The sequence below is a fragment of the Erythrolamprus reginae genome, chromosome 2 (genome assembly GCF_031021105.1).
Source record: "Erythrolamprus reginae isolate rEryReg1 chromosome 2, rEryReg1.hap1, whole genome shotgun sequence".
Classification (NCBI taxonomy): Eukaryota; Metazoa; Chordata; class Lepidosauria; order Squamata; family Dipsadidae; genus Erythrolamprus; species Erythrolamprus reginae.
Window position 1 is genome coordinate 186147849 of NC_091951.1, and position 27466 is coordinate 186175314.

Genomic DNA, 27466 nt, shown 5'->3' on the forward strand with positions numbered 1-27466 from the left:
CTTTCTCTACCCCCTCTCTCTTTCCCACTTTCTATCTTGCTCTGTCGCTCTCACTCTCTCGTTCTCAGGAGGCTAGCAAAAGTGATTTTTCCAAGGGCGCACCCGAAGCCGCGGCCGCCCCCCACGCACCTCTACCCCCCTCGCGCCCCTGGCTACTCGTCGCTGCCTTTGCCGAAAGTGCTTTTGTCCCGGGCTCTCAGCGAGGGGGCTGCAGGAGAGGCGGCGAAGGCGATCTTTCTCGTTCTCCGGAGGCTGGCGAAAGTGATTTTCAATGTCGGGGGCGCGGGCCGGCGTGCACTCTCCCCCTCCCCCTGCCACATTCAAAGTAAGCCGGCAGGGGGATGGGGAGAGAAAGCGCGCCGGCCCGCGCGCCCAAAATCACTTTCGCCAGCCTCCGGAGAATGAGAGAGATCGCCTTTGCCGCCTCTCCTGCAGCCCCCTCGCTGAGAGCCCGGGACAAAAGCGCTTTCGGCGAAGGCAGCGGCGAATAGCCAGTGGCGCGAGGGGGCTAGAGGCGCGGGGGGGGGGCGGCCGCGGCTTCGGGTGTGCCCTTGGAAAAGGGTGCGCGGGGGTGCATTTTGGGGTGCGCTGGCGCAGGCGTGCGCGGCCCGGCACCCCCCTGCTCCCACAGCCAGTGCCCTCCCTCCGGGCCCCAAAGGACATTGGTTGCCGCCCCCGCCAGGGAAGCTCCAGCTGGGCGGGGCGCTGCTGGTGCCTCCGCCCTGGAGCTCTTGCCACCGCCATCCCCCGGCTACTACCTGGTGCCGCTGCTGATGGCACCCTCCTCCTCTTGCTGCCGGTGCGAAGAATGAAGCTCTCCTTTTTTCCCGCCTTCCTTCTTTGGGGCCCAGCAGGAGAGCGCCGGCAACAGCGGCATCGGGCAGTAGCCGCACCGGCAGCGCCCCGCCCAGCTGGAGCTGCCCTAGGAATTTCACGGCACACCTGGCCATGTCTCGCGGCACACTAATGGGAAACACTGGTTTAGCATGACGGAGAATTCAGTCTACGTATAAAATCCATTAAAAGTCTATGGGGAGAAGAGAAGTCGGCAATATCCTATGATACCTGAGAGGCTGCCATTACACTTGTGTTCTGTTGGTAGGCTTCCTTCTCCAAAGGCACATGGTGAGCTCTCGAAGGAGGGAGGCTGCTAAATTTGATCAGCCTTAGTCTAATTAAGCAGGGTTCTTCCAAGCAGAAACATCATGTTTACTAAATATCACACCCACCCACACCCCATTTGCACTAACACTTAGAGGAAAAGAAACACTTCAAAGGCTGCTGGTTCTTGGCCATGTTTTAATTTACTGGAAACCAAGAAAACCAATTTTTACAAATTTGGCAAAAGTAGGAGGAGCTATTCAGGTGCTTAACACACACACACAACAAGAAAACACTGATTGCCAAAATGGGGGGGGCATCATTCGTGAGCTGAAAAAGTAGTGCTTCTCCAAAATTAGCAAACAGGCATCTCAGGGACTGTATCTTGCATAGAAGCTGTGTACATCCTGCTCCAAGCTAAAGTGATGCCGGCAGAAGCACTAATAAGCACTGCTACAATCCTATGACACTAAGGACAAGCTTCATTACATTAATTAAAATTTCATAAAAAGTAATGGCTTCGAGCTACTGATTAGGTATTTCACACTTATTGCAAATTACTGAACTAAAAAACAAACAAACTTGGAGCCATTACTGGATTTTCAATGAACTATTGGAGGCGCTGAACACATCCTATTATGCTGTGCAAGTGGGTGACATCATCAGATGGAATTCTTTGGGTCCCACTGGTTAACCCCCCCCCCTCTCCCACAATCACTAACCCCACTGGGAAAATATTTGGACCCAGGTGTCCATTACACAACCAAATATGCACGCTAAAAAAAAGCAGGAAATGTATACCAATCTGTATTTATTCACTTGCCCCCCAGTGAGCAGGGAGGATTTGGTTTAACAGGTGAGCTTCCCTTCTCTCCCACAAAACACTCAGCTCAGCGTACACATTAGACTAAACGCGGGGGGGCGGGGGGGGGAGAAAGGAAGAGTACGTAGTAGTGCAGGTTGGTTTTGTCACATGGCAAAGAGAATGAGGAATGCTACCATCAAGCAGAAGAGCCCCATGGCTTCCGAGAGCGCAAAACCCAGGATGGCATAGGAGAAGAGCTGCTGCTTCAGGGAGGGATTTCTGTGGAGGAATTAGAGACACAGAGAGAGAGAGAGAGACATGCCAATCAGAAAACAGAGAAGAGCTAGACTTCCAGCATCTCTCCAGGGAAAGTTTGACGTTGCATCGTTCCTGACCATATTAGCAGAATTAGCAGAAGGCCTTCAGCCAGTTTTGCAATTAAACCTGCAAAATTTATTAGACTATAAAGATTTTACTAGGGTTTGTTCTGCACCAGGTCTTTTTAGCACTGCTTTTCTGCAGTCGATTGCAAGTAGAATTAAAACTAAGGCTCCAAGAGACATTTAGCATGCTACTACTGTAGTGGCAATAAGTAGTGGCCGAGAGCTTTCAGAATTTATTTCTAAGTTTATTATTTCTTTCTACAAAATGTCCTCTCAATGTTAATTAGAAGCTTCCCTTTGCGCTTTCGTCCATCTCTGTCTTTATTCTGCACGACTACGGCATTACTGGTAAAGAGCCTTTTCCTCAGAGATGCCAACAAGAGGAAACTAATGCTTCACTTTAATAATGAATGGCAGCATTATTCCCAAGGGAGATCTTTCTTAAAAGATGGGATAATAACATTACTACATATGTATCCTTGGTGAGAAGAACTGAACAATTAAGGAAATAATCAGTAATGCCAGTTATATTGAGCTAAAGCAATGATAGGCAGAACCTGGCAGCAAAACAAAATCTTATAACAAGCGGTCCTCAATTGGGACCAGAATGTCCATTGCTAATCAAGCGCTCTGTTAAGTGAATCATGATCTATTTTACCACCTTTTTTTGCCACAATTATTAAATGAATCACCATCATCATTAAGTGACTCACATGGTCATTAAACAGAGTTTCCCCCATGGACTTTACTTTTTTTTTGAAGCTGACAGGGAAGGTCACAAATGGCAATGACTTGACTCTGGGAGCCTGCAATCTTCATTAATACATGCCTATTGCCAACTGCACAAATTCTGACCATGGGGATGTTGCAATGGTCAAAAGTCACTTTTTCAGTGCTGTACCCTGTGTGTGTATGTAGGTATATGCATAATGGTTATCTTGAGAGCTGAATGCAACAAAAGTTCATTTTAATGTATGCTGATTAGTGTATATTTAAAGTCTGATTAGTGTATATTTAAAGTGACAGTCAAGTTTTATTCTATTCTATTCCTATTTCATTCAATTTCCATTCCATCGCATCCTATTAATTCTATTCCTATGCTACCCTTATTTATTTATTTATTATTTAGATTTGTATGCCGCCCCTCTCCGCGAACTCGGGGCGGCTCACAACAAAAATATAAACAATCGTACAAATCCAAATAGATTCAATAAATTTAAGTATTTAAAATACAGTAGTTTTAAAAAGAACCCCACTATATTAACAAGCACACACACAAACATTATTCCATTCCTATTCCATTCCATTCCCACCCCATCCCATTAATTCTATTCCTATGCTATCCTTATTCCATTCTTCTTTGAACGGTCACTAAATAAAAGCCAGAAAAACCCCATAGTTCCTTGCCACGGCATAAGGTCACTACAAGTGAGGAGATAAGTAAAAAAAAAACCATACCTGGCATAGCCAATGATGAGACTGCCGAACACTGTTCCAATGCCAGCACCAGAGCCAGCTACACCCACGGTTGCAGCACCAGCACCAATAAACTTGGCGGCAGTATCAATGTCCCTGGACACCGCACTCGTTTGGAACTGCCGATGGAGCAGCGGCAAGACTTCATGCTGAGCACCCGAAAGGCAGCAGGGCTAGGAGCAAATAAAAAACTGGTGGGTGGGGGGTGGGTGGGTGTAAAAGGCAAAGGTCTGAAACAGGTGACCCAAAGGAAGTTTGTCGTCATCAGCAAAGCCTGCAGCCATTAACCAATCTTGGCTGTTGTTGTTTGTTACCGAAAATAAGATCTCCCCTGATAATAAGTCCTCCCCCGAAAATATGTTCTCCCAAAAAAATATTTAAACGCAGGTGCAGCCAGACTCCACAATTTCCTCTGCTTAGGGTTAGGGAAACAACAGCTGGAAATCAGGTAAGATGGCAAGAGGAGCCCCGTCTTGACCCACACACCCCAAACTTATTTATTTATTTATTTATTTGTTTATTGGACTTTTATGCTGCTCTTCTCCAAGGATAAGTCCTCCCCGAAAACGAGGCCAAGCACTTATTTTGGGGGCTCAAAAAATATAAGATGGTCTTATTTTCAGGGAAACACAGTATCATTTCAATTAAATTATGCTGTACAGTATTTCCAAATAAAGCAGAGCTAAAACCAATTTATAGCTTGGCTTGAAAGTGGCTGTAAATTTTAGCAGGGGGCAATTACTGAGATTTGGGCCATTATAATTACAAAGAAAAGGTAGACAACCTGTTTCATTGGCCCCAGGTTGCTGTTGTTCTTACCATACAAGCCTTATGGAGAGTATCAGATTATCTAAACCTGGCATAGAGAATCATATGACAAGACACAGATTCAAATGTCTCTTTGACTATGAAATACACTGCATTTAATTCAGGGGTGAGTTTCTGACCAGTTCTGGAAAACTGGTAGCGGAAATTTTGAGTAGTTCAGGGAACCGGTAAATACCACCTCTGACTGGCCTCGCCCCCATCTATTCTATACCACCCGAGTCCCAGCTAATTGGGAGGAAATGGGGATTTTGCAGTAACCTTCCCCTGCTACGCCTATGAAGCCTCACCATACCCACCAAGCCATGCCAAAAGAACCAGTAGTTTAAAAAAGAATTGAATCCCACCACTGATTTAACTGCTGATCCTCATCTAGGAACCAACCTAGAATGTACAAGATTAAAGCAATACATGAATGAGGAATTGATGGAGATAATTTCTCAAAGCTTATTAACAGTTCCAAAGTTTGAACTGAACGAACTGGCCTTAACTTCTCCCAGTGGTGAGGAGGAATAGCTGGAAGAATTCCAAATAAGCTCCAAAGGTAGAAGATTCAAACTTTAACAAATTCAACAAACATCTGCAGACCTAATTATTATTACAGAGACAGTCTTGTAGCATCTTGAGGGCCCTCTAGTGACCTGTTGCTGTTTTTTTAAAAAACAAGATATCTATTTGGAAATGAATGCTGTTTTATTGCTGCTGCTTGTACAATCTTAAAAAAAATATCTAACAGAACCAGTTCAATGGAAGAGGAGGAGGAAGAATCCTACCTCAAGAAACGAATACAGGAAAATTTATATCTGTTGCATCCATAAAACCTAAAGCAATCAGTCCAGAGAGTGGGCAGAGGCTCAGGGCAATCAAACTTTGAAGTACCAATCAGGAGCAACAAAATTCCCCTCAGGTAAGCTATATAAAAGAGGACAAAGGAATGCCATTTTGCCTTTCATCATAGAAGGAGAGACGGGGTCTTTCTCCAGGCTTGCTGGAGCCTATTAAGAAAACCCTCCAACCTGGAGAATGACTAAAGAATCAGAATAAAATAGCCATAGCAAATGGTAAAACAGAAACACATTAATGAATTTTTTGTTGAATTATTTCAAGAATCAGTGAGCTATGTTCTTATATCCTGGGCCCAATTTGTTCTACCTGTGTTGTAGAGATGTGTGTTTCTGCCTGTAAGAAAAACCCACAAGTTAAAGCCTGCAGGAACTGTACTCTTTTCCCCCCATTGTCTTTCAGCCGCATTTATTCCCATATCTTAATCTGTATGATAAAGGCCTTGTTATGTTCTTCTAGAATCATTATTCCTGCTCTGATACAGAATGTTCCAATCTAGCTATTCATGTGTATGTTCACTGTTCACTGCATGATGTGCAGTGCCGAATGTTCTTGGGGCAGAATGTTCTGGAGAAATCTGGAATATTCTCATTGATACCAATCTGACTATTCTGAAAGCTTCCAATCAATATTGATTGGAATAACTCCATTGGCCTGCCTGAATTGAACAATTGCTTTTGCTCATCCCCAGTTAAAGCTATAGCAAGTTTTTGCTTGCCGAAACTTGGCAGGACAAAAAAAGCAAAATGCTGAGCAAATTCAGACTAAATCTCTCTTGGATATCCTAACTTACCTTATCCGTTCTGATCTGAGGTCTGTTCAGCACAGAAGCAGAGAGAGGTCTGCACAAAACCGTGGAACTGTTCCTCACCTGCAGAAAGAAAGGGGGGGGGGAGAAACACATTACAGAAGAGAAACAAAACTTCCATTGGTAAAACAAACTTCCTCGGCAAGCACATTCTAATTTTAAAGGCAAAATCCTAAGAGTTAAAAGGAATGACTGTGGGGTCAAACATGGTGATTTTTTTTTTATTATTATTATAATTATAATTATAATTATAATTATAATTATTATTATTATTATTATTATTATTTAGATCTGTATGCCGCCCCTCTCCGAAGACTCGGGACAGCTAACAACAATAAAGAAAACAATGTAATAAATCCAATATTAAAAAGCAATCTAAAAAACCCCAATTTAAGAGACCAATCATACAAACAAGCATACCATGTATAAATTCTATAAGCCTAGGGAGAAGGGAAAAATTTCAATTCCCCCATGCTTGACGACAGAGGTGGGTTTTAAGGAGCTTGCGAAAGGCAAGGAGGATGGGGGCAACTCTGATATCTGGGGGGAACTGGTTCCAGAGGGTTGGGGCCGCCACAGAGAAGGCTCTTCTCCTGGGTCCCGCCAAATGACATTGTTTAGTCGACAGGACCCGGAGAAGGCCAACTCTGTGGGACCTAACCGGTCGCTGGGATTCGTGCGGCAGTGGTGTAAATCACATATTTACAATTTTGATTTGTAAACCATAGTTTATGGCTGTGTATTAGATGCACATCAAAATATTTAGATTTGTTCAAACTACAATCAAAACAAAAAAGGTTAAATATAAGTAATACAATACTTGTACAAACTCATGCAAATAAAATGAGCCAGTTTTAGTTTGCGCAATGTATTTTGTCTGGTATGGTAAAATGTCCTGCTGGACAACCCCCTCTGGGCTTTGGAATTTAACTCTGTTATTCTCAGCAACAAGTACTAAGGAAAATTAAATGTAAATGTAATGTAAATTAAATTCCTGATTTTCATAGATCGTTATCTGAAGAATCAGCAGTAATTAGGAGTCTGCAAATTAGACATAATTGTTATCCTACTTGAGCCATTAATGGAAAAGAAAACAAAGTACTGGCTAGTTTCTCCTTCTCACTGTCAATTGATGTTGAACTTTCTTTTTTATCTTAATTTAACTTTTGAGAAGGCACTCCAAATTAGAGATGGCATACATTAGAAGGATCCTTCAATAAAAATTATTATTAATCAAAAAGCAATAGAGTGTTATTTAACATAAATAAGATTCTCAAGCTGAATTTTTCATTTAGACATAGACTACTGTCCTAAACTGAACAGGTTGGGCTGCTCCATCTTGTGAACTGTCCCTGTTCAAACCGCAGAGAGTGGAAAGTGTTCTTCTCTTATCCTACCTATTGCTGCAGTAATCCATCAATGCAATGTACAACCTACAGCACAATCTTGAGAGGCTGGACTGTGTCATTCCTCTGTATCATATATGTGGGCATATGGATAATGAACACTGGCTTATTTGAATATTCGTTCTATGTGCACTGCGGGAGAGTCCAAGCATGGGTTAGCTTCCCATCAGATTGGCCAGGGACTAAGTTGCAATTTCTTTGGCTACACCTGTTCCTCTGGCTGAACTCCATTTTTTTCAACGAAGACCCAGATCTGGAGAAGATAGTCCATCTGATACACTGACTACTCCTGGACCCAGAGCCATGCCAGAGTGGGATTGGGCTCTCCCACAGTGCACATAGAAAGAACATTCAGGTAAGCTAACGTTCATTCTCCTGTGCGCTGCTTGGAGAGTCCTAGCCTGGGATATACCCAAGCTAAATCGATGTAGGATGGGAAACAAATTGATCCAGGGTCCCTTGGCTGGTAGAACTGGTTACAACGCTCATCTCCCAAGTGCCGTCTCTGGCAAGGTGAACATATCCAATTTATATTTCCTCATAAACGGCGATGGCAAAGACCATAGGGCTGCTCTGCAAATCTTGAGGATAGAGGCCTGCGTAGCCAATGCCACGTTGGGGGCCCCACTTCTGGTCGAGTGTGCTGGGTTGTGGTGAGGAGGTGATCTGACTTGACATTCATAGGCCAACGTAATGCAGGCCTTCAGCCAATGACCAATGATAGATGGTGATACTTTCTTGCACATCGTCCTGGGTGGAAAGCAAAGAGCGCCTCCAAGCATCTGAATTGTTCCGTCCGCTTCACATATTTGCATAATGCCCGACGAATGTCTAGTACAGTAATTTTCAACCTTTTTTGAGCCGCAGCACATTTTTTATATTTACAAAATCCTGGGGCACATCACCAACCAAAATGACACAAAATGACACTCTAAACATAATACATATTATACATATAGTTAATAATATAGTTTCTAAATGTATTTACAGTAGTCCCTCGCTATACCGCGCTTCACCTACTGCGGCTTCACTTCATCGCGGGTTTCTGAGGAAGTCGATCGGCAGATTTAAACAGCCCGCTGAACTCGATCGGCAGGTTTTTCAAAAAAAACAAATAAATCTAAAATTGTAAATACTGTATTTAAATACTGTATCTAAAATAAATACTGTGTGGGAAGGGTTTATAAACACTTAAAACAATGAAAACTTACCAAACAATTACAATATAAATACAGTACTTAAATAAGTACTATCAGTCAATAAATTCCCCATCGCGGATTTCACCTATCGCGGCCAGGTCTGGAACGTAACACCAGCGATAGGTGAGGGACTACTGTATACTCACTTAGTGTAAAACCTGGGCCTGTTTCGATGAACATCTAGTGGTGGCAACATTTACTTCCAGTCCTGACCAGGATTAGAAATCGGGACCATGGGGAGGAGTAGCAGCTTCAATTACTCGCCGTGGCCACACAATGACAAGTGTGCGGCAGCCCAAGCGGGGACCTTCCTGGGTGTGGATGAGAGGCGGCCTGCTATTGGTTCATCGCTAGTGGTAGGGATGAATCCTAGAAGGTGATTGGTCAGTGAGCGTTCCCTGTGCCTCTACTCTTCCTGTTGCTGATAGCTGGAGGGATTGTGAGGGGAATGTTTATGTTCGGATGGAGGCGGCTGGCAGTGGGCCGGATAAATGGCCTCCGCAGGCCGTATCCGACACACGGGCCGTAGTTTGGGGACCCATGTTTAATTTCCCCACGGCACACCTGGCCATGTCTCACAGCACACTAGTGTGCCGCAACACACTAGTTGAAAAACACTGGTCTAGTATATGTCAACGTCACTTACTCGGATGCCTAGGATTCGGTGAGAGGTATAGCAGAATAATTTCCTGAGTTTGGTGAAATAAGGTATAGACCTTTGGAACAAATGTAGGGTCTAACCCAGCGGGTCTTAACGTGTGGGTCGCACCCTTTCATAGGGGTTGCCTAAGACCATCAGAAAACACATATTTCCAACAGTCTTAGGAACAAAGAAACGGTCCTCTATCCGTCTCCAGGTGGGTCCACTCACATACAAATAGACTACTGCAAAAAAAAAATAATCTATATCATGGGAACTTCTGAGCATGAGCAGAAGCTGAATTTTTGGCAATGCATCTTGTTTTTGACTTTTTGGGGCAATTTTTTTTTAAAAAAATTGGCACTGCGCCTGCGTGCACGTGTAAGGCACACACACGTCCGTGAGGTGTGACCATGCAGCACAGGAGGAAGCGAACTAGCTGCAAGGCAAGTTAGAACCCACCCCTTGAGTTTTCTAATAATTTTATTACTTTATGGTTGGGGATATGTATCAAAAGGTCGTGGCATAAGGAAGGTTGAGAGCCACTGAATCGAAGGACCACGCAGTTGGCATGAAAAATAAGTGAGTCCTTATGTACCGACAGGGCAACAAGCTCCAAAATCCTGTGCACCGAGGTTATGGCAACTAGAAAGGCAACTTTGAAAGTCAACAATCTAATACTAGCATCACAGAGAGGCTCAGAGATGTCATGAGTGCTTGTAGTACAACTGACAGGTCCCAGGTAGAGTACTTGTGAACAGGCTATGGTCGCAAGTTGTAAATTCCTTTTAAAAAACCACACACTCTCGGGTGATGTGACAGAGAGATGGTGCCCTCATTCAGAATGACGGCCAAGGCTGCCATCTGTCTGCGAGGGATATTGGTGGATAGCCCTATGACCAACCCTACCTGTAGGAAGTCCAAAACCTGTGGTACTGTGGCTGTGGTAGGTAATAAGTGCCAAATGGCAGACTAGTGAGTAAAGGCCGTCCACAGGTAGATTTGTATATCCTGGTTGTTGACGCTCTTCTGGAGACTAGAATGGTGGTAATTACACCCGCCGAACAGTGTCAGTGGTTATTGAAACGGATGTCCAAGTGCCGCCTCTATGTTGGTTGAGGCAGGCAGGATTCCCTTGAGAACCATTTGTTGGGGGTCAAGGAAAAGGGAGGGTCTTGCTTTCTCTTTCTGGTCAAGTTCCCCATGGACAATTGGTGGGCCACTGTGTGACTCGATGGGCTTTGGCCTGATTCAGCATGGCTCTTCTTATATTCTTATGTTCCTCTCCTGAGTGTTTCCCACTCAACCGTCAAACGGTTTGAGTTTGAACCGTTAGGGGTCCGAGTGCTGCACGGCTCCTAGGCGAAGGCAGATCTCGTGAAGGGGAATTCTCCAAGCTGCAGTAGCAACAATGATGAATCACTCTACCAACAGTAATCAAAAGCAGGGGAATCCTGTCCTTGAAAGGGATCAGAAGTACTTACTGCACCTCACAATAACTGGGAGAGAGCAAATAGCAACATCAATGCAACCAAAGTATTGGATTTCAGAAAAACAAATTTTAATGCAATGGGAGAATATTTAGATAATGAATTAAAGGGGAGGGATAAAATGGCAGGAGCGAGCATCCAGTGGACTGTATTAAAAAAGGCCATCTTAAAAGCCACTGGACTGTATGTAAGACAAATAACTAAAGGTAAAAGGAAGAAGAAACCGCTATGGTTTAGCAATGATGTAAGGGCTATAGTCAATGAAAAAAAGGCTGCCTATAGGAGGTATAAAGAGTCTGGAAGTATAGCTGATAGGGAGGTATATAAAATGAGACAGAAGGAGGCGAAACAGATAATATATGCTGCTAAAGCCTCAAAAGAGGAAGAAATTGCCAAATCTGTAAAGAAGGGGGATAAAACCTTCTTCAGATATATTAATGATAAGAAGAAGAAAAACTGCGGCATCACGAAGCTTAGTACCGGGAATAATACATGCATTAATGGGAATAAGGAGATCGCTGACCATTTCAATAGCTACTTCTGTTCAGTTTTTTCAAAAGACACCTTACAAAATAATACTATAGAGGGATATAGCATTGCTTCCAGCTGTACGGATTCAGCTCCAGTGATCTTAGAAGCCGATGTCTTAGAAGAACTTGAACGATTAAAGATAAATAAGGCAATGGGTCCAGATGGCATCCACCCTAGAGTTCTTAAAGAACTCAGATCTGTCCTTGCTACCCCCCTGACTGATTTGTTTAACCAATCCTTGTTAACAGGAGAAGTTCCTGAGGATGGAGAATGGCCAGTGTTGTGCCTATTCACAAGAAGGGCAGTAGAGAAGAAGCTGGTAACTACAGGCCAGTTAGCTTGACATCAGTTGTAGTTAAAATGATGGAGACTCTACTCAAAAAGAGGATAAATCAGCACCTAAAAAACAATAACTTATTAGACCCAAATCAGCATGGCTTTACTGAAGGCAAATCATGTCAGACTAATCTCATTGATTTCTTTGACTATGTCACAAAGGTGTTGGATGAAGGGGGTGCCGTGGATATTGCCTACCTGGACTTCAGCAAAGCCTTTGATACGGTTCCACATAAAGAGCTGATAGATAAATTAGTGAAGATTGGACTTAATCCCTGGATAGTTCAATGGATTTGCAGCTGGTTGAAGCGTAGACATCAGAGAGTTATTGTTAACGGCGAGTATTCTGAGCAGAGTCAGGTTACAAGTGGTGTGCCACAAGGATCTGTTCTGGGTCCTATTCTTTTTAATATATTTGTGAGTGACATAGGGGAAGGTTTAGTAGGGAAGGTTTGCCTATTTGCCGATGACTCTAAAGTGTGCAATAGGGTTGATATTCCTGGAGGCGTCTGTAATATGGTAAATGATTTAGCTTTACTAGATAAATGGTCTAAGCAATGGAAACTGCAGTTTAATGTTTCCAAATGTAAAATAATGCACTTGGGGAAAAGGAATCCTCAATCTGAGTATTGTATTGGCAGTTCAGTGTTGGCAAATACTTCAAAAGAAAAGGATTTAGGGGTAGTGATTTCTGACAGTCTCAAAATGAGTGAACAGTGCAGTCAGGCGGTAGGGAAAGCAAGTAGGATGCTTGGCTGCATAGCTAGAGGTATAACAAGCAGGAAGAGGGAGATTATGATCCCACTATATAGAATGCTGGTGAGACCACATTTGGAATACTGTGTTCAGTTCTGGAGACCTCACCTACAAAAAGATATTGACAAAATTGAACGGGTCCAAAGACAGGCTACAAGAATGGTGGAAGGTCTTAAGCATAAAACGTATCAGGAAAGACTTAATGAACTCAATCTGTATAGTCTGGAGGACAGAAGGAAAAGGGGGGACATGATCGAAACATTTAAATATATTAAAGGGTTAAATAAGGTCCAGGAGGGAAGTGTTTTTAATAGGAAAGTGAACACAAGAACAAGGGGACACAATCTGAAGTTAGTTGGGGGAAAGATCAAAAGCAACATGAGAAAATATTATTTTACTGAAAGAGTAGTAGATCCTTGGAACAAACTTCCAGCAGATGTGGTAGATAGATCCACAGTAACTGAATTTAAACATGCCTGGGATAGACATGTATCCATCCTAAGATAAAATACAGAAAATAGTATAAGGGCAGACTAGATAGACCATGAGGTCTTTTTCTGCCGTCAGACTTCTATGTTTCTATGTTTCTATCAGCAGCAGCAGCAGCACATCAGCAGGAACAGCAAAAACAAAAGTAGCAGCAGCAGTTTGGGCGTAAAACCCTCAGTCAGGTCACAAACGCAATGTCCAATTAAATTCCTTATTAAATCCTGATCAAATCAATGAAATGCAACAAACACCTGATAATAATCAGGAACAACTCAATCTGCATCCCTCGAGGCCGACTGAGTTGAAACAACTGAAGCTCGGTTGGAGGAACAGGTGTGGCCAAAGAAATTGCAACTCAGCTCCTGGCCAATCAGACGAGAAGATAACCCATGCTTGGACACACAGTAGCACACAGGAGAATTTTGAATTTATTTATTCTTTCATGGTTATGTAGTATACGAGAGAGTGACCCTTTGAGAGTTGTATGCAACGAAATTTCATTTTAATATATGCCGATTAGTGTGCATTCAAAGTGACAATAAAGTTATTCTAAGCCTACAGGACTGGATGAAGCCCTGGGCCCATTCCTGTCTTATAAATTGTGAACAGCCATCATAATTCCAACTTCAGATCGTGCAGAATGCAGCTGCGAGAGCTATCATGGGCTTTCCTAAATACGCCCATGTTACACCAACACTCCGCAGTCTGCATTGGTTGCCGATCAGTTTCCGGTCACAATTCAAAGTGTTGGTTATGACCTATAAAGCCCTTCATGGCACCGGACCAGAATATCTCCAGGACCACCTTCTGGCGCACAAATCCCAGCGACCAGTTAGGTCTCACAGAGTTGGCCTTCTCCGGGTCCCGTCAACTAAACAATGTCGTTTGGCGGGACCCAGGGGAACAGCCTTCTCTGTGGCAGCCCCAACCCTCTGGAACCCACTCCCCCCAGATATCAGAGTTGCCCCTACCCTCCTTGCCTTTCGTAAGCTCCTTAAAACCCACCTCTGTCGCCAGGCATGGAGGAATTGAGACTTTCCCTTCCCCCTAGGCTTATAAAATTTATGCATGGTATGTCAGTATGTATGATTGGTTTCTTAAATTGGGTTTTTTTAAATTAACTTAAATATTAGATTTGTTTACATTGTATTATTATTGCTGTTAGCCGCCCAGAGTCTACGGAGAGGGGCGGCATACAAATCTGATTGATAATAATAATAATAATAATAATAATAATAATAATAATAATAACTTCAAAGGCAGAACATCTTTTCAGATAAAGTTATCAAAAGATAAAATTTTTGATTTTGATTTTTGATTTGATTTTAATTGGATTTGTATGCCGCCCCTCTCCAAGGACTCGGGGCGGCTCACAGCATGTACAGAAAAAACAGGAAACAATAATAACAATCCAATTATACCTTAAAAAACAATCTGGAAGGAGTTTGGAAGGATATTTATAAACTTCTGAAATTCAGAAAGATGGAGAGGTCTCTCTAACTATTTGTAATAGTTCACCTACAGGATTGGGAGAAGATAAAAAGAACATGGTCCAGAAGATCCATCCTCAAAAGCAGGAATATAATCTGCTGCTCGCATCCATTTTGCCTACCCCCCGAGATGCAACTTTCAGCAGAGAAAAAAATGAACTGCTCAATCAACTGTATTCTGTTCGTTGTAGTGATATATAGGAAAGAATGTGACATGATCATAGCAATGAAAAGTCAAGGTGGAAATCTCAGATGGAAACCCAAAAGCACATAGCATACATGATCAACTATATAACTTTTTTTATTTAAAAAGTGCTTTTCTGTATTCAGATGTTGGCAGAAAAATGTTAGACTTGTGGAAAAACAGTGAAAGAAGAATGGGTTTCTTGGACAAAAAGACAAGAACACTAAAATATGCATGATCCCCTTGTCATAAACTACCTCTGCAACCATTCCAATTTATGGCTCTGCAGCAAGAGCTGTTAAGATACTTTATCAGGAGGATAAGGAGTCAAAACTAAAAGAAATCTTCAGAGGGATCCTCAGGACAAATTATATCCTATATGTCCATGCTTGACAGCATAGTTGCAAGTTTTGTAGGTCATTGATTTTAACATATATGTCAATGTGGCCAATTGCTTTTAAAGCCTACACAATATTAAAAATATCCCCAAAGTACATCTTAGTTAAATTTACTCACCAGGGTGGAGGCAGAAATCAGCTTTGCACAAGTGTACATATTCAGAGTTGTGGGGAACAGAGACATTCAACAACTGGAAAACAAAGTGAATGCCAAGGTATTAGAACAAAATATTCACAGCTTCCATTGTTTTTCACAAATAGGAACTGATGGATAATCCTTGCTTAGCAAATACAACTGGGACTGGCAACTCCATCACTAAGTGTTGTTATTGCTAAGCAGAAAAACATGTGATTGTGATGGGTTTATGAACTCACTTTCCCTTCAGTCATTAAGCAATACATTCTGTGACCACAATTTTATTTCCAACTTTTATTTCTAGCAAGACTACCAGATTCTGTAACAGCTTTGTTCCCTATGCCATCCGTCTGGTAAACTCACAAGATTCATTTTGCTCACCGTGTACATATATACATCTGAACTAGACTGTGTTGTTTCTGTGTCATATAATATATGTAAGTATATGCATAATTTTGTATTTATTTATTCTGTCATATTTATGTAGTGTATATTGGAGGTGGTGACCTTTGGAGAGCTGTATGCCAATTAGTGTGCATTCAAACTGACAATAAAGATTATGTTCTGCTCCTTTTGTATTGTATTGTATACTTATTCCTATTCTATTAACTCTGCTTCTCCCAAGAGAGTTGCAAAGCACACGAATAGTGATAATGTGACTGTGGGACATTATGACACCTGTAAATGCATGTGAGTTGTAAAGCAATGGACTGATGATCACATGACCAGAGGATGCTACAAGGGTAATAAATACAAGATTGATTGCAAAGTTATGTTTCTAATTATTATTATTTATTAGATTTGTATGCCGCCCCTCTCCGAAGACTTTATGACTTTGGTCATAACTTTGAATTGTTGATAAACAAAGCAGTTGATACACAAAGACTACTTGTACTATATTCGGAAGTTCATATCATTGTGTTCAGAAATGTTCAAATTAGTATACTAGCGAAAAAAAGTATTCAAAAAGACCATTCCAGTAGCTAGAACCAACCTTTTTTTACTCTGGGTCTAAAAGGACCCTGAGGGTAACAAGTGTAACTTTTTTTGCCCAGCAAAAACTAAAAACACACACACCCCCGGAAAAAAAACCCCCACCCTTAGAAAGAACCCCTCAAATGAGACAAAGTCATTGAATTTCAAGTTTTAGATATGCATGGGAAATTTTTTACAGGGTCTCAAAAATCGTTTCAGGTCTAAAAGGACCCAAGGAGAACATTAGGGCTAAGGTTTTTTTGATATGTTTAGATTAGATTTTGGATTTTTTTAGTATACCAAATTCTCAAGGATTCAGGAATTTTATGACACAGAACCAATGCAAATCCTTACAAATTCCTAAAATTACACTGCTAGAATACTTTGTTGCCTATTCTAGATATTAAACATTTGCCAATGTGAAGTGGACCTAAAGTCACCTCTAGAAGATATTCAGATGTAATGCTTTGAGACTGCAGAGATAGAGGGAGCCTGTAAATGAAGGAACAATTTTTAAAATGTCAGCTAACTTTATAGTTAATAAAATCTGGCACTTGATTTACAACACATCAGTATGACATTCTAAACCTTGATTGTTTAATAGTAGCAAGTGTAAGATTTCCATCTCATCTTGCTTTTATGAAGCAAGCTTGAGAAAGTTGAATTAATGTGTGTGGAAGAACTACTGTATATTGTATGTTTCATTCACTTGTCACACACCAAAAACATCCCTGGATCAGAATCAGATTCTAGTTGATTAGTGACCAGGTTTAATTTGAAAAGTGAAACAGATCCTGTAAGCCTGGAATGCACTATCCCATTTATGCCAAACACACGTCAACAACTGGGTTCTGTGATTTAGACCAGGGGTCTAAAGCAGTGATTTTCAACCTTTTTTGAGCCACGGCACATTTTTTAATTTTACAAAATCCTGGGGCACATTGAGTTGGGGGGGGGGGACTCAAAAAAGTTTGGACAAAAAAAATTTCTCTCTCTTCCTCCCTTTTGCTCTATTTCTCTTTCCCTCCCTTTCTCTCCCTTCTTCTTTTTTCTCTCTCCATCCCTTTCTTTCTCTTCCTTCCTCTCTTTTTTGCTCTCTTTCTCCCTACCTCACTCTATGTCTTTCTCTCTCCCACCTTCCCTCCCTCTCTTTCTCTCTCTTTCTTTCTCTCTTGCTCTCTCTCTTGCTTTTTTCTCTCTTGTTCTTTCTCTCTTGCTTTCTTTCTTTCTCTCTCTCTTGCTTTCTCTGTCTCTCTCTTGCTTTTCTCTCTCTCTTTCTCTATCTCTTGTTTTCTTTTTCTTTCTCTCGTTCTTTCTCTCTTTCTGTCTCTTGCTTTCTTTCTCTCTCGCTTGCTTGCTTCCTCTCCCTCTTTCTCTTTCTCTCTCTCTCTTTCTTTCTCTCTCTCGTTTTCTTTCTCTCTCTGAGCTTCGCGGCACACCTGACCATGTCTCACGGCACACTGGTTGAAAAACACTGGTCTAAAGCAAAGCTGTCTGAGGAATTCTGGGAGTTGAAGTCCACAAGTCTTAAAGTTGTCAAGGTCGGAGACCCCTGATTTAGACTGTAGATAGAATAGACACAGTCAAATATATTTACATCGCGAGAAGTGGCTTCTGCATTCAGATGTCTCACAACACATAAGACTGAATTATGCATTGCCCCTAGATTGCTCCAAGCAAGAGCACATAACAACTACTGCACTACAAGGAAAATATTTCACAGATGCACATTTGGCATTCATGATGTACCTGTGAGAATTATTCAGGGCATGCTGATCTCAAATCAATATAGTTTATATGGGCTATAGGAAATAAGTGCTTCCCTTCCCCCCTAAAATATTTCTTTTTATGCATACTTTTTTATAAGCTGCCCAACAAGCTTGCTAGTATATACAACAGATGAGCAGAACTAAAAATTAGCTGTTTCAAATTATTTTCAAGGCAGCAGCCGTGAGATTCAAAGAAAAGGGATTTGCTCTATAAAACACTCAAATTACAGATCCAGAATCCTCTGCCACATCTATGGGATATAAACTGTGGAGGAAGAACTGCCAACTAGCCTTAATCTGCTCCTGTTGCAACTAATAGCTTCAGCTGCTAGAAATCAGGTAAAGCTTTTCATTATTTTGGGATGAACAATATAGAGGGACCGGAGGAAATAAAGGTTTATTCATTTTTATAGGAAAAATAGCTTATAGTTTAAGTATACTGTACCATCAGTCACTAATACATACATTTATTGGAATAGCAGTGATAATTTCCATAATTGAGTAATTTTTTATTCACAGTTTACAATCAAATACCAGTTGCCCTCCTGTGGATAAGCCTACTTTATAGATAACTGTCTTATCATGATTCAGAATAGAGTAACCGTTTTGATCACATACATAACCCACAGTGACTCCTGCAGGGTTTATTACAAAGAACTGACAAAGAAAAAATGCTTCATTACTTTCATTATGCACAGAACAAGCTGCTGTTAAAGGCAACAAAAAAGCTTAGCAAAAAAAGGGAAATGATATATAAAAAATAAAAATATTTGTCAGAAGCAAGTACCGTTATCTTTAAAAGACAAGCAAATGAAAAACCCAGAATTTCCCAACAGACTCTCATATGTACTAATTCAGAAAAACTGAAGAAGCTAATAGTTCTCCCATAATTTCTTAACCAAATTTCAATAAAATTCAAGGCCTATTGTGAATATTTCAATACAGCACTTACCAGAGGACATAAAGGTGAGATACATTATCTTACTTGAAGAATCTTTCCAAAAATATTACTAACAGCACACAAAAAAAATTCTTATTGTCGTCAAGATTTTTATAAACCCAATGGATCTTTTTCAAATGCAAATAGGAAAAGGGTTAATTGATTTGTCCGCTAGAACAAAAATTGAGCAAAAATTAAACTGAATCATCTAAAAGATCTCTGGATGATGGATGATACATTATTTTGTCAGTAAATCTCTACTACCAGTAAATCTGGTAGACATTGTTTAATAATAACAACAAATATTCTTCTTCCTGTGTTAAATTATACTGCTGAAATAAGGAACAGATTTGTTTGCAAACAGGCTGTGATGTCTATGGAACTGAAGAAGCTTCTTCTTGAATGAGAAGTGAAACATTTTAGAAGAAAAAACAAGTAAGTCTCATGGTCTTTTGGAAAAGCACCTTTGAGACAAACAAGCTATAAATCTAATCAGTTGTGGTGGTGTATGTGGTTCATGTACAGCAGGTTCTTATTCATCTGAAATCTCAGTTTAAGGGGAACTTTGTGTTAGCCATTCTATTTCAGCCCCACCAATCTCATTTAAGCCTTTGTTGTGGAAAAAATGGCAGGAGCAAGTACTAAGTGTGTTGTCTTGACCTCCTAAATGGAAAATGGAATATATAAATATCAATATAGTCCTGCACTCTGAATCTGGTAACTCAATGCTTCCTTTTGATTCTATTTCAGCAACTTTCCTGCCAATTGCAAGAAAAAAAGTAAAGCTTATCAACCTGAATGTAACTAAAGTCCTATGCTTAAAGAGGTGGAAAAAGGAGGAAAGCTGATATTGAAAGAAATAATAGAGGCTTTGGAGTAAACCAAAAGGTTATCCGTGAATACCCCGTAAAGAGAGACTTTGGGCTGAACACCAAACCTCACTTTGACTGCTTTTAAAAGTCATAACGTTAACTTACGTGCCTCCTTTTTGAATACAGTCTTTGATTTACAACAGTTCATTTAGTGACCATTCAAAGTTACAATGATACTGAAAAAGTGAGATCACAATTTTTCACACTTAAGACCACTGCAGCATTCCCAGCTATGTGATCAAAATTCAGACGCTTGGCAATATTTTTGACGGTTGCAGTCTCCCCCAGGTCATGTGACCCCTTTTGTGACCATCTGATAAGCCAAATCAATGGGGAAGCCAGATTCACTTAACCACCGTGTTACTAACTTAAACATCTGCAGTGATTCGTTTTAACAACCGTGGCAAGGTTGTAAAATGGGGCAAAACTCACTTAACAAATGTCTCACTTAAAGACAGAAACCTTGGGCTCAATTATGGTGATAAATCACAAGACTACCTGTACCTTCTTTCTCTTACCTTAGAACTTGGGCAGGAGGCAAAACTTTCTGCCTTTATTTGAAGGGTCCGTGGTGCTCTCTAAACTTGCTTATTTTCTTGCAGATGTTTCACCAAACTCGATAACACCATCAGGGCTACGGTAGTAAGAAGTGCTGTTTGCTGTCAGTTTATATTCTGGTAGCTAACAGCACACATTAGCACTGATGATGAGGGGTGGATTTCTATTACTGCTGCTACTGGTGTGCTACGTGCGCAGCTTGTTAACTTGCGTGTGCATCCCAGCGTGTTTTTGTTTCTGTGCATGCGCAGGAAACAAAATCTTGTGAACACACACGCACACACACGATTTTGGCATTTTTTTTTGCTTCCACGCATATAGAAGCAAAAAATCACCGAAATCTCTCATGCGTGCATTCTCGTGAGATTTTGCTTCCTTCATATGCACAGAAGCGAAAGCAGAGTGGAACACGCATGCAAGATAATTGAAGCTATCGCTACCGATGCGGCATCCTCCTTTTAGCATCCTCCTCCATATAGTTTATGTATGGTATGACTGGGTTGTATGGTTTTTAATGATGGATTTTTTAAATGTTTTGTTTCTTTTTAAATATTGGATTTGTATATTGTTGTGATTGCTGTGAGCCGCTCCGAGTCTTCGGAGGGGGGGGCATATAAATCTAATAAATTATTATTATTAAATTATTATTATCCTTTATCGTACTGGTAGCAACCCGCTACTGCTGCTGATATTACCTAGTTAGGGTAATGAAAACTCTACAAGAAAACAAGCAAGCTGAAAGAGAACTAAGGACTCCTCATGTCAGCCCTGAGTTGCAAATATTCTCCTTTATTGATGCCTTTATTTATAGCGAGGCATTCTCCTTGGGAAACAACAAGAGGAGGGTTTGTCCATGGAGATTCTCAGTCATCAAGGTCATGGTTGTCCCAAAGATGCTTTTTCCCCCCTCAAGAGGCAACTGGACTTTCTGATTTTTCTTTTGAAGACATTTTCGCTTCTCATCCAAGAAACTTCTCCAGAGCTGAAGAAGCTTCTCAGATGAGAAAACAAAACATTTTCAAAGAAAAAAATGAAAAAGTCCACTTGCCTCTTGAAGGGAGGGAAAAAGCACCTTTGGGACCAAAGGAGGATTTGCACTGAAAACGGAAAAGAAGCCTAATTTCACAGGTTTTCTTTTTAAAAAATTGCAATCGATCTGAGGTGAATTAGATCAAGCCGCTGCCTACATCAAAGCAGCAGGAAGGGGTGCGTGTGTGAGGGGATGGTGGAGAAACCCTGGCAGCAACCTTGAGGGGGCTTGGCAGGCCTCCTGAAGGGCGACCTTACGGTCGCCCTGAGGCTGCTCTTATCATGCGCAACGGCTGTGCGAGCCATCCCCTGCAAAGGACACTCGCGCCGTGCCCGACACCGCAAACCTCGCAGGAGGTTTCTATGCGGGTTCTACTAGTGGGGAGGGGAGATAAGAAATATTTTCAAGCCGCGAGGCCCCGCCCACACGTCAGCCAAGATCATTCCCAAGGTTGGCTCCGCCTCCCCCAAGCTCCGCCCCCTTGTCCCGCCGAGACAGTGCACGTCCCGCTTGACCCCACCGTGCAACCCTTTCAAGACCGAAAAGGAGCTGCAGAGTGCAAAAGCGAAGCAAAAAAAAAAAAAAAGGCCGGCCGGGGTGAAGCAGGCGTGGGGAGAGGAGGAAGAGAGAGAAGGGGAGGGGGCATTTCCCATACACCCCAAAGACCAGGGCTCCGCGACCCTACCTGCTGCTCGGGAGGAAAGAGTGAAAAGGGCCGCTTTCTGCGCATGCGCTAGCGGAAGGCCGACTCGAGGGCCTTAAAGCCCCCACCCCACCCCCGGAAACGGTTTCTGCGGAGAAAGAGCTAAGGCGGCTGGAGCGCCCATCACGCTAAGTGGGGAGGGGATGCAAGTGGGGAATATATGACAGCGCCATCTGCCGGTTTGGGTGGTTGCACGGAAGGTTACCGTTCTAGTCGCCCGGAAGCGTGCGGTATAATTTTCAGCGGCTCGCCTCTTGCCGGAAAATGTCACCATTCGCTTTCGAATCGTTCTGGAGCATCGCGTCCCAAAGGTGGTTAGCATTGGAAGATATTTGTATGGCCGTTGCTATGGAAGACAGAAAGACCGCTGGCGCTTTTCTTTTAATTTCAGCAGGTGGCGCTCTTGGGCGAACTAGCAACTATTAAACTTGTTTTGCTTATGAATACGTTCGCGAAGGTTATTCGCTGAGCTGACTGATGGATTGAAACCCCCAAAACTTTATCCTTAGACTGCCCAGTGTTGACCTCACCCGATTCCTAAGAGGTCAGTAGGGGCATGCATAAGTGCCCCAGCGTGCATATAGTCCCTGTCCTAATGTTTGCCTCTTATTAGTACCCATCTCATGTATATAAACAGCATTATATCTATGTATATTACGAAGGGGCGTACATAAGTGCATCAGTGTGCCTTTCGTCCCCTGTCCAATATGTCTCCCCTTATCCCATATATCATATATCTTTCCTCCCTTTCATATATCTTCTCCTCTATTTTCATATTTTTTCTTTATATGTAATACTTCATGCCTATTCTCCTCAATATGTATTGTGTATTGGACAAAATAAATGAATAAATAAATAATACATACTTTACAAAGTAAAATAAATAAAAAATGCTCTTTAACAGGATGTCTTAAAGTTAGGTATCTTGTGTGGAGCTATCTATGGTAGCTGCAAAACTCTACCTTACCATTGGATGGGTGGCAAGAGAAGCGAGAAGGTCTAATTGCTGCCACCTAGTGTCCATCCGAAGCGTTGCAGCTCTATCGAAGCTCCGTCCTGAAGCTTGTTTAATGCACCCAAGGAGTGTAATGCTAGTTCACCTCCTCGTGGTGCACTCTAGATAGCACCTTAATGCGAACCAAATCGGCAGCCAGACTGCTTTGAAGAATTGGTAGTTAACGATAGGTTGGCAGTCAGACATCTTTCTGGAACTCCTGGCTCTCTAAATACAATGCAGTCCTTCTCAAATAGTGGGGTGTGCCCCATGTCGCGGGTGTGTGTGTGGAGTGATGCCAGGGGGGCATGTGTGACCATGGGGAACGTGTGGTCCTTCTCGATCAATTCCCTTGGATTGGGGTGGGGGGTGTTTTCCCAGTTGCACGCTGCTCCGAGCCCGGAAGAGAAGGTGACCAGGCAGGGCAGGGCGGCTGCATGAGTTCTTGATCTCTTTGGGCACCACAGTAGCCACGAACAGGATGGTGAGCCTACTGCTGGACAAGGGGGAGCTTCTTCTACAGCTGGGTGAAAGCTTCGAATGGCACCCTAAAGCCGCCTTCCACACCATTCGCTGTGAGCGCCCAGCAGAAGCGGTGCTTATGGGCCAGGCTGGTGACCCCAAAACATCAGCTTGATTATGCTGACCTGTCCCCGTATCAAAAGGGCCCTAACCACGGTAGCCTATGCCTGCCTAACGGAAAACAGGCTCCACTGGTTTCAGTGTAACTTACTCCCAAGTAAGTGGGTAGAGCAGCCTTCCCCAGCCAATATTTACTTGCAGCTTTTAAGTATAAGTATAATTATTATTATGTCAATATAACTCAGCAAACAAGATCACTATGCTGGATTTCATATTTCACCACCAGTCGGGTGCTTCCCAAGCACCGAGGACTGCGTGATGTAGCGGCGAATTATGTGTGTCGATCCCAGTAAAGCAGCCTTTTGCAATTGACAGATGGAGATTTTGTCAATTGCGATGGTTTTCAAATGTCCGCTGAGATCCTTTGGCACTGCACCCAGCGTGCCAAGTACCACTGGGACCACTTTCACTGGCTTATGCCAGAGTCGTTGCAACTCGATTTTTAGATCTTCGTATTTCACTAATTTTTATTATTATTATTATTATTATTATTATTATTATTATTATTGTTGTTGTTGTTGTTGTTGTTATTGTTATTGTTATTGTTATTGTTATTGTTATTGTTATTATTATTATTATTTAGATTTGTATGCCACCCCTCTCCGTAGACTCAGGGCGGCTCACAACAGCAATAAAACAATTCATGACAAATCTAAAAACATTTTAAAAAACCCATTATTAAGCAGACATACACACAGACATACCATACTTAAATTGTATAGGCCCCGGGGGAGATATCTCAATTCCCCCATGCCTGACGTCAAAGGTGGGTTTTAAGGAGTTTACGAAAGGCAAGGAGGGTGGGGGCAGTTCTAAACTCCGGGGGGAGCTGGTTCCAGAGAGTCGGGGACGCCACAGAGAAGGCTCTTCCCCTGGGACCCGACATTGTTTAGTCGACGGGACCCGGAGAAGGCCAACTCTGTGGGACCTAATATGAGGGGGGGGGCACAAAATGTTTACTTCTTGGTGGGGGGCATAACAGAAAATAATTGAAAAGCACTTAGGTACATGGCAAGGGGAAAACAAAACGAGCCTTCTAAAGCCCCAAGGGTGAAAGAGCACTCAACTACCATTAAGAAAAGGCTCTCAGCCTTTTGACGGTCAGTTGCATCACACTCTGAATTCACCCACCCTGGACCTTGAAGACATTCCTACACAAAGTTTATTATACTTGCCATTGGATTCCATACACATAGCATTGAATGAAATATTTCAAAGAACTGTATGGAAGCCAATCATCCAGTGGGACCAGGAAGCTGTATTTCCATGTAAAACTAACTTGCTTATTCAGCTGTGAGATGAGTTCCTTTAAAGTACGTAGGAAGTACTAGCTGTCCCTATTTGCAACACAACACTTGCAAGCTACTCAAGAAATAAAAGGGGGCAGGGGAGAGAAATGGCTTCATAATGATATGGCGAATACAATAATAGTAGTAATAATGCTGCAAGCATTGGCCTTTTATTAGAAAGCCCCATGAGTCATATACAGTGATCCCTCGATTTTCGCAGGTTCAAACTTCACGAAACGGCTATACCACGGTTTTTCAAAAAATATTAATTAAAAAATACTCCACGGTTTTTTTTCTATACCACGGTTTTCCCCACCCGATGACGTCATATGTCAAGAGTCACTTCTCTCTCTCTTTCTCTCTCTTTCCTGTCATTCTCTGCTTCAATCATTTTCTCATTTCTCTTTTTTTCTCCCCTTTTTTCTATCATTTCTCTCTCTCTCTACCTTCCACTCTCCCCCCTCTTGCTCTCTCTCTCTCACTCTTTCTCACTTTTTATCTCCCTCTCTCCTTTCTATCTCGCTCTGTCTGTTGCTCTCTCTCTGTGAGAATGCCTGCCCCGCCTCTCCTGCAGCCCCTTCGCTGACAGCTGGGACGAAAGCACTCTCAGCTAAGGGACTGCGAGAGGGGCGGGGTGGGCATTCTCAAAGCGCTCAGAGAAGCTAGCGGCCGAATGAGGAGGACGAAAAGCCGTAGCCGCCAGCGCTGCTGCAGGAGGACCCATGCCCCAAGAAAGCCGATGAGAGGGGCGGATCGGGTGGGTGGGGGGTAGCGGCGAGGGGGCCGGAGGTGCTGGGGGGGCGGGGGGGCCCGACATTCAAAACAATCTTTGCCGGCCTCCGCACTTTCGTCGCTCCCTGCCCCCAACTTCAAGCCCGGCCTTGGAAAAAGGTGCGCGGGGGTAGTTTTTGGCTGTCCATAGCCCAAAATGGTGTTTTTACTTCCGCATCTCTACTTCGCAGAAATTCGACTTTCGCGGGCAGTCTGGGAACGCAACCCCCGCGAAAATCGAGGGATCGCTGTATATGCATAAGACCGCACTGGTTGATCTTGTACCTATTAAATCACATAATGTTGTACAGTCTTCATTGGGCTTGCCTCTGCTATATCCTAAAGATGGTGCGAGAAAAATCACCATTTTACAGACGAGAAGTCTCAGGCTGACTTCCAGTGAATTCTGGGGCATGAGGCAGAATTTGAACTCAGGAGCCAAAACTTACTATAGAGTGGCCCCTGTCAAAGTAGACAATAACATCTCTCTTGAGCTTATTCTTATTGTTAGAATCCTCCTTGTTAGATACTCCTGAAGAAACCCTCAGCTTGCATACAAGCAGTAAATTCTCCCTAAATACATGCATGCACACGCTGGCACAGAAAAGCAGAATTAACACTCTTTGTTCTGCTCCCCAAAGGGGCACAGGCGGATTTGTAATACATGTTCATTCATTCTCTGAGCACACCTCCCATTAATTTTTCACCACCTCTTCCCTGTTTCCCTTGCAAAGCCCTGGCCATCTTTCTCCCCCCCCTGGGAGAAGGCCAAGAGCTAGGCATCATATCAAGTTGTCTTTGCTTAACCCAAGGTTTCGGTGGTTGTAATTTATACTCCTCCTCTTTGGGCCAAGAAAAGCTGTTAACTCATCTTTATTGCTGAGGGGGAAAACCCAAGATGCAGCTTTAAAGTATTTCATCCCCCACCCAGGGTCAAGTTTCCTGGGATAATTGGTTTGTGATCGCATGAAATGTATGCGTATGTAGCATGGGGAGAGCAGCTATTGCATTTTTGTGGCAGTGTCCTAATGGTTGCAGGGCTGAGCCCTAAAATATAAAATGTCATAACAAAGCAAAACTTATTCATCAGGATCACCCCAGACTTCTATTTTGGACTTGGTTCACAGCTTCCAATAGGTTTGTTAACTACCCTTTAATGAAAATGATAATGATGATAATGATGATAATGATGATGATAATAATAATAATAATAATAGTTGTTGTTATTATTATTATCATTATCATTATCATCATTATCGTCATCGTCATCATCATCATCATCATCATTATGTCAGTACAACACAGCAAACGAGATCACTATGCTGGATTTCGTATTTCATCACCAGTCAGGCGCTTCCCAAGCACCTAAGACTGCGTGATGTAGCGGCAAATTATGTTTGCTGATCCCAGTAAAGCGGCCTTTTGCAATTGACAGATGGAGATTTTGTCAATTCCGATGGTTTCCAAATGTCCGTTGAGATCCTTTGGCACTGCGCCCAGCGTGCCAAGTATAATAATAATTGTTGTTGTTGTACATACCCCTGGTCAGTTGGAGGATGATGAAGAACTTGAGGACTCTGATACAGATAATGTTTATGAATTAGTGGTGGGCCCGGGGTTACAGGTA

General features: G+C 42.4%; 1 protein-coding gene across 2 annotated transcripts; it reads right to left on the minus strand.

Moving 5' to 3' along the window:
- Positions 1-1895: 1895 nt before the first annotated feature.
- On the minus strand, positions 1896-22215 carry ATP5MC2 (ATP synthase membrane subunit c locus 2). 2 transcript variants are annotated; one of them, XM_070740812.1, is made up of 5 exons: positions 22126-22215; positions 15279-15351; positions 6227-6304; positions 3748-3938; positions 1896-2185 (listed from the first exon to the last, which is right to left on the minus strand). In XM_070740812.1, the coding sequence occupies exons 2-5, from the start codon at positions 15342-15344 to the stop codon at positions 2071-2073; spliced, it is 450 nt and encodes a 149-aa protein (XP_070596913.1). In that variant the 5' UTR covers positions 15345-15351; positions 22126-22215; the 3' UTR covers positions 1896-2070. The 2 variants fall into 2 exon arrangements, with proteins under 2 accessions (XP_070596913.1, XP_070596914.1); XM_070740813.1 differs by having other exon boundaries at positions 20371-22152.
- Between the last annotated feature and the right edge of the window lie 5251 nt (positions 22216-27466).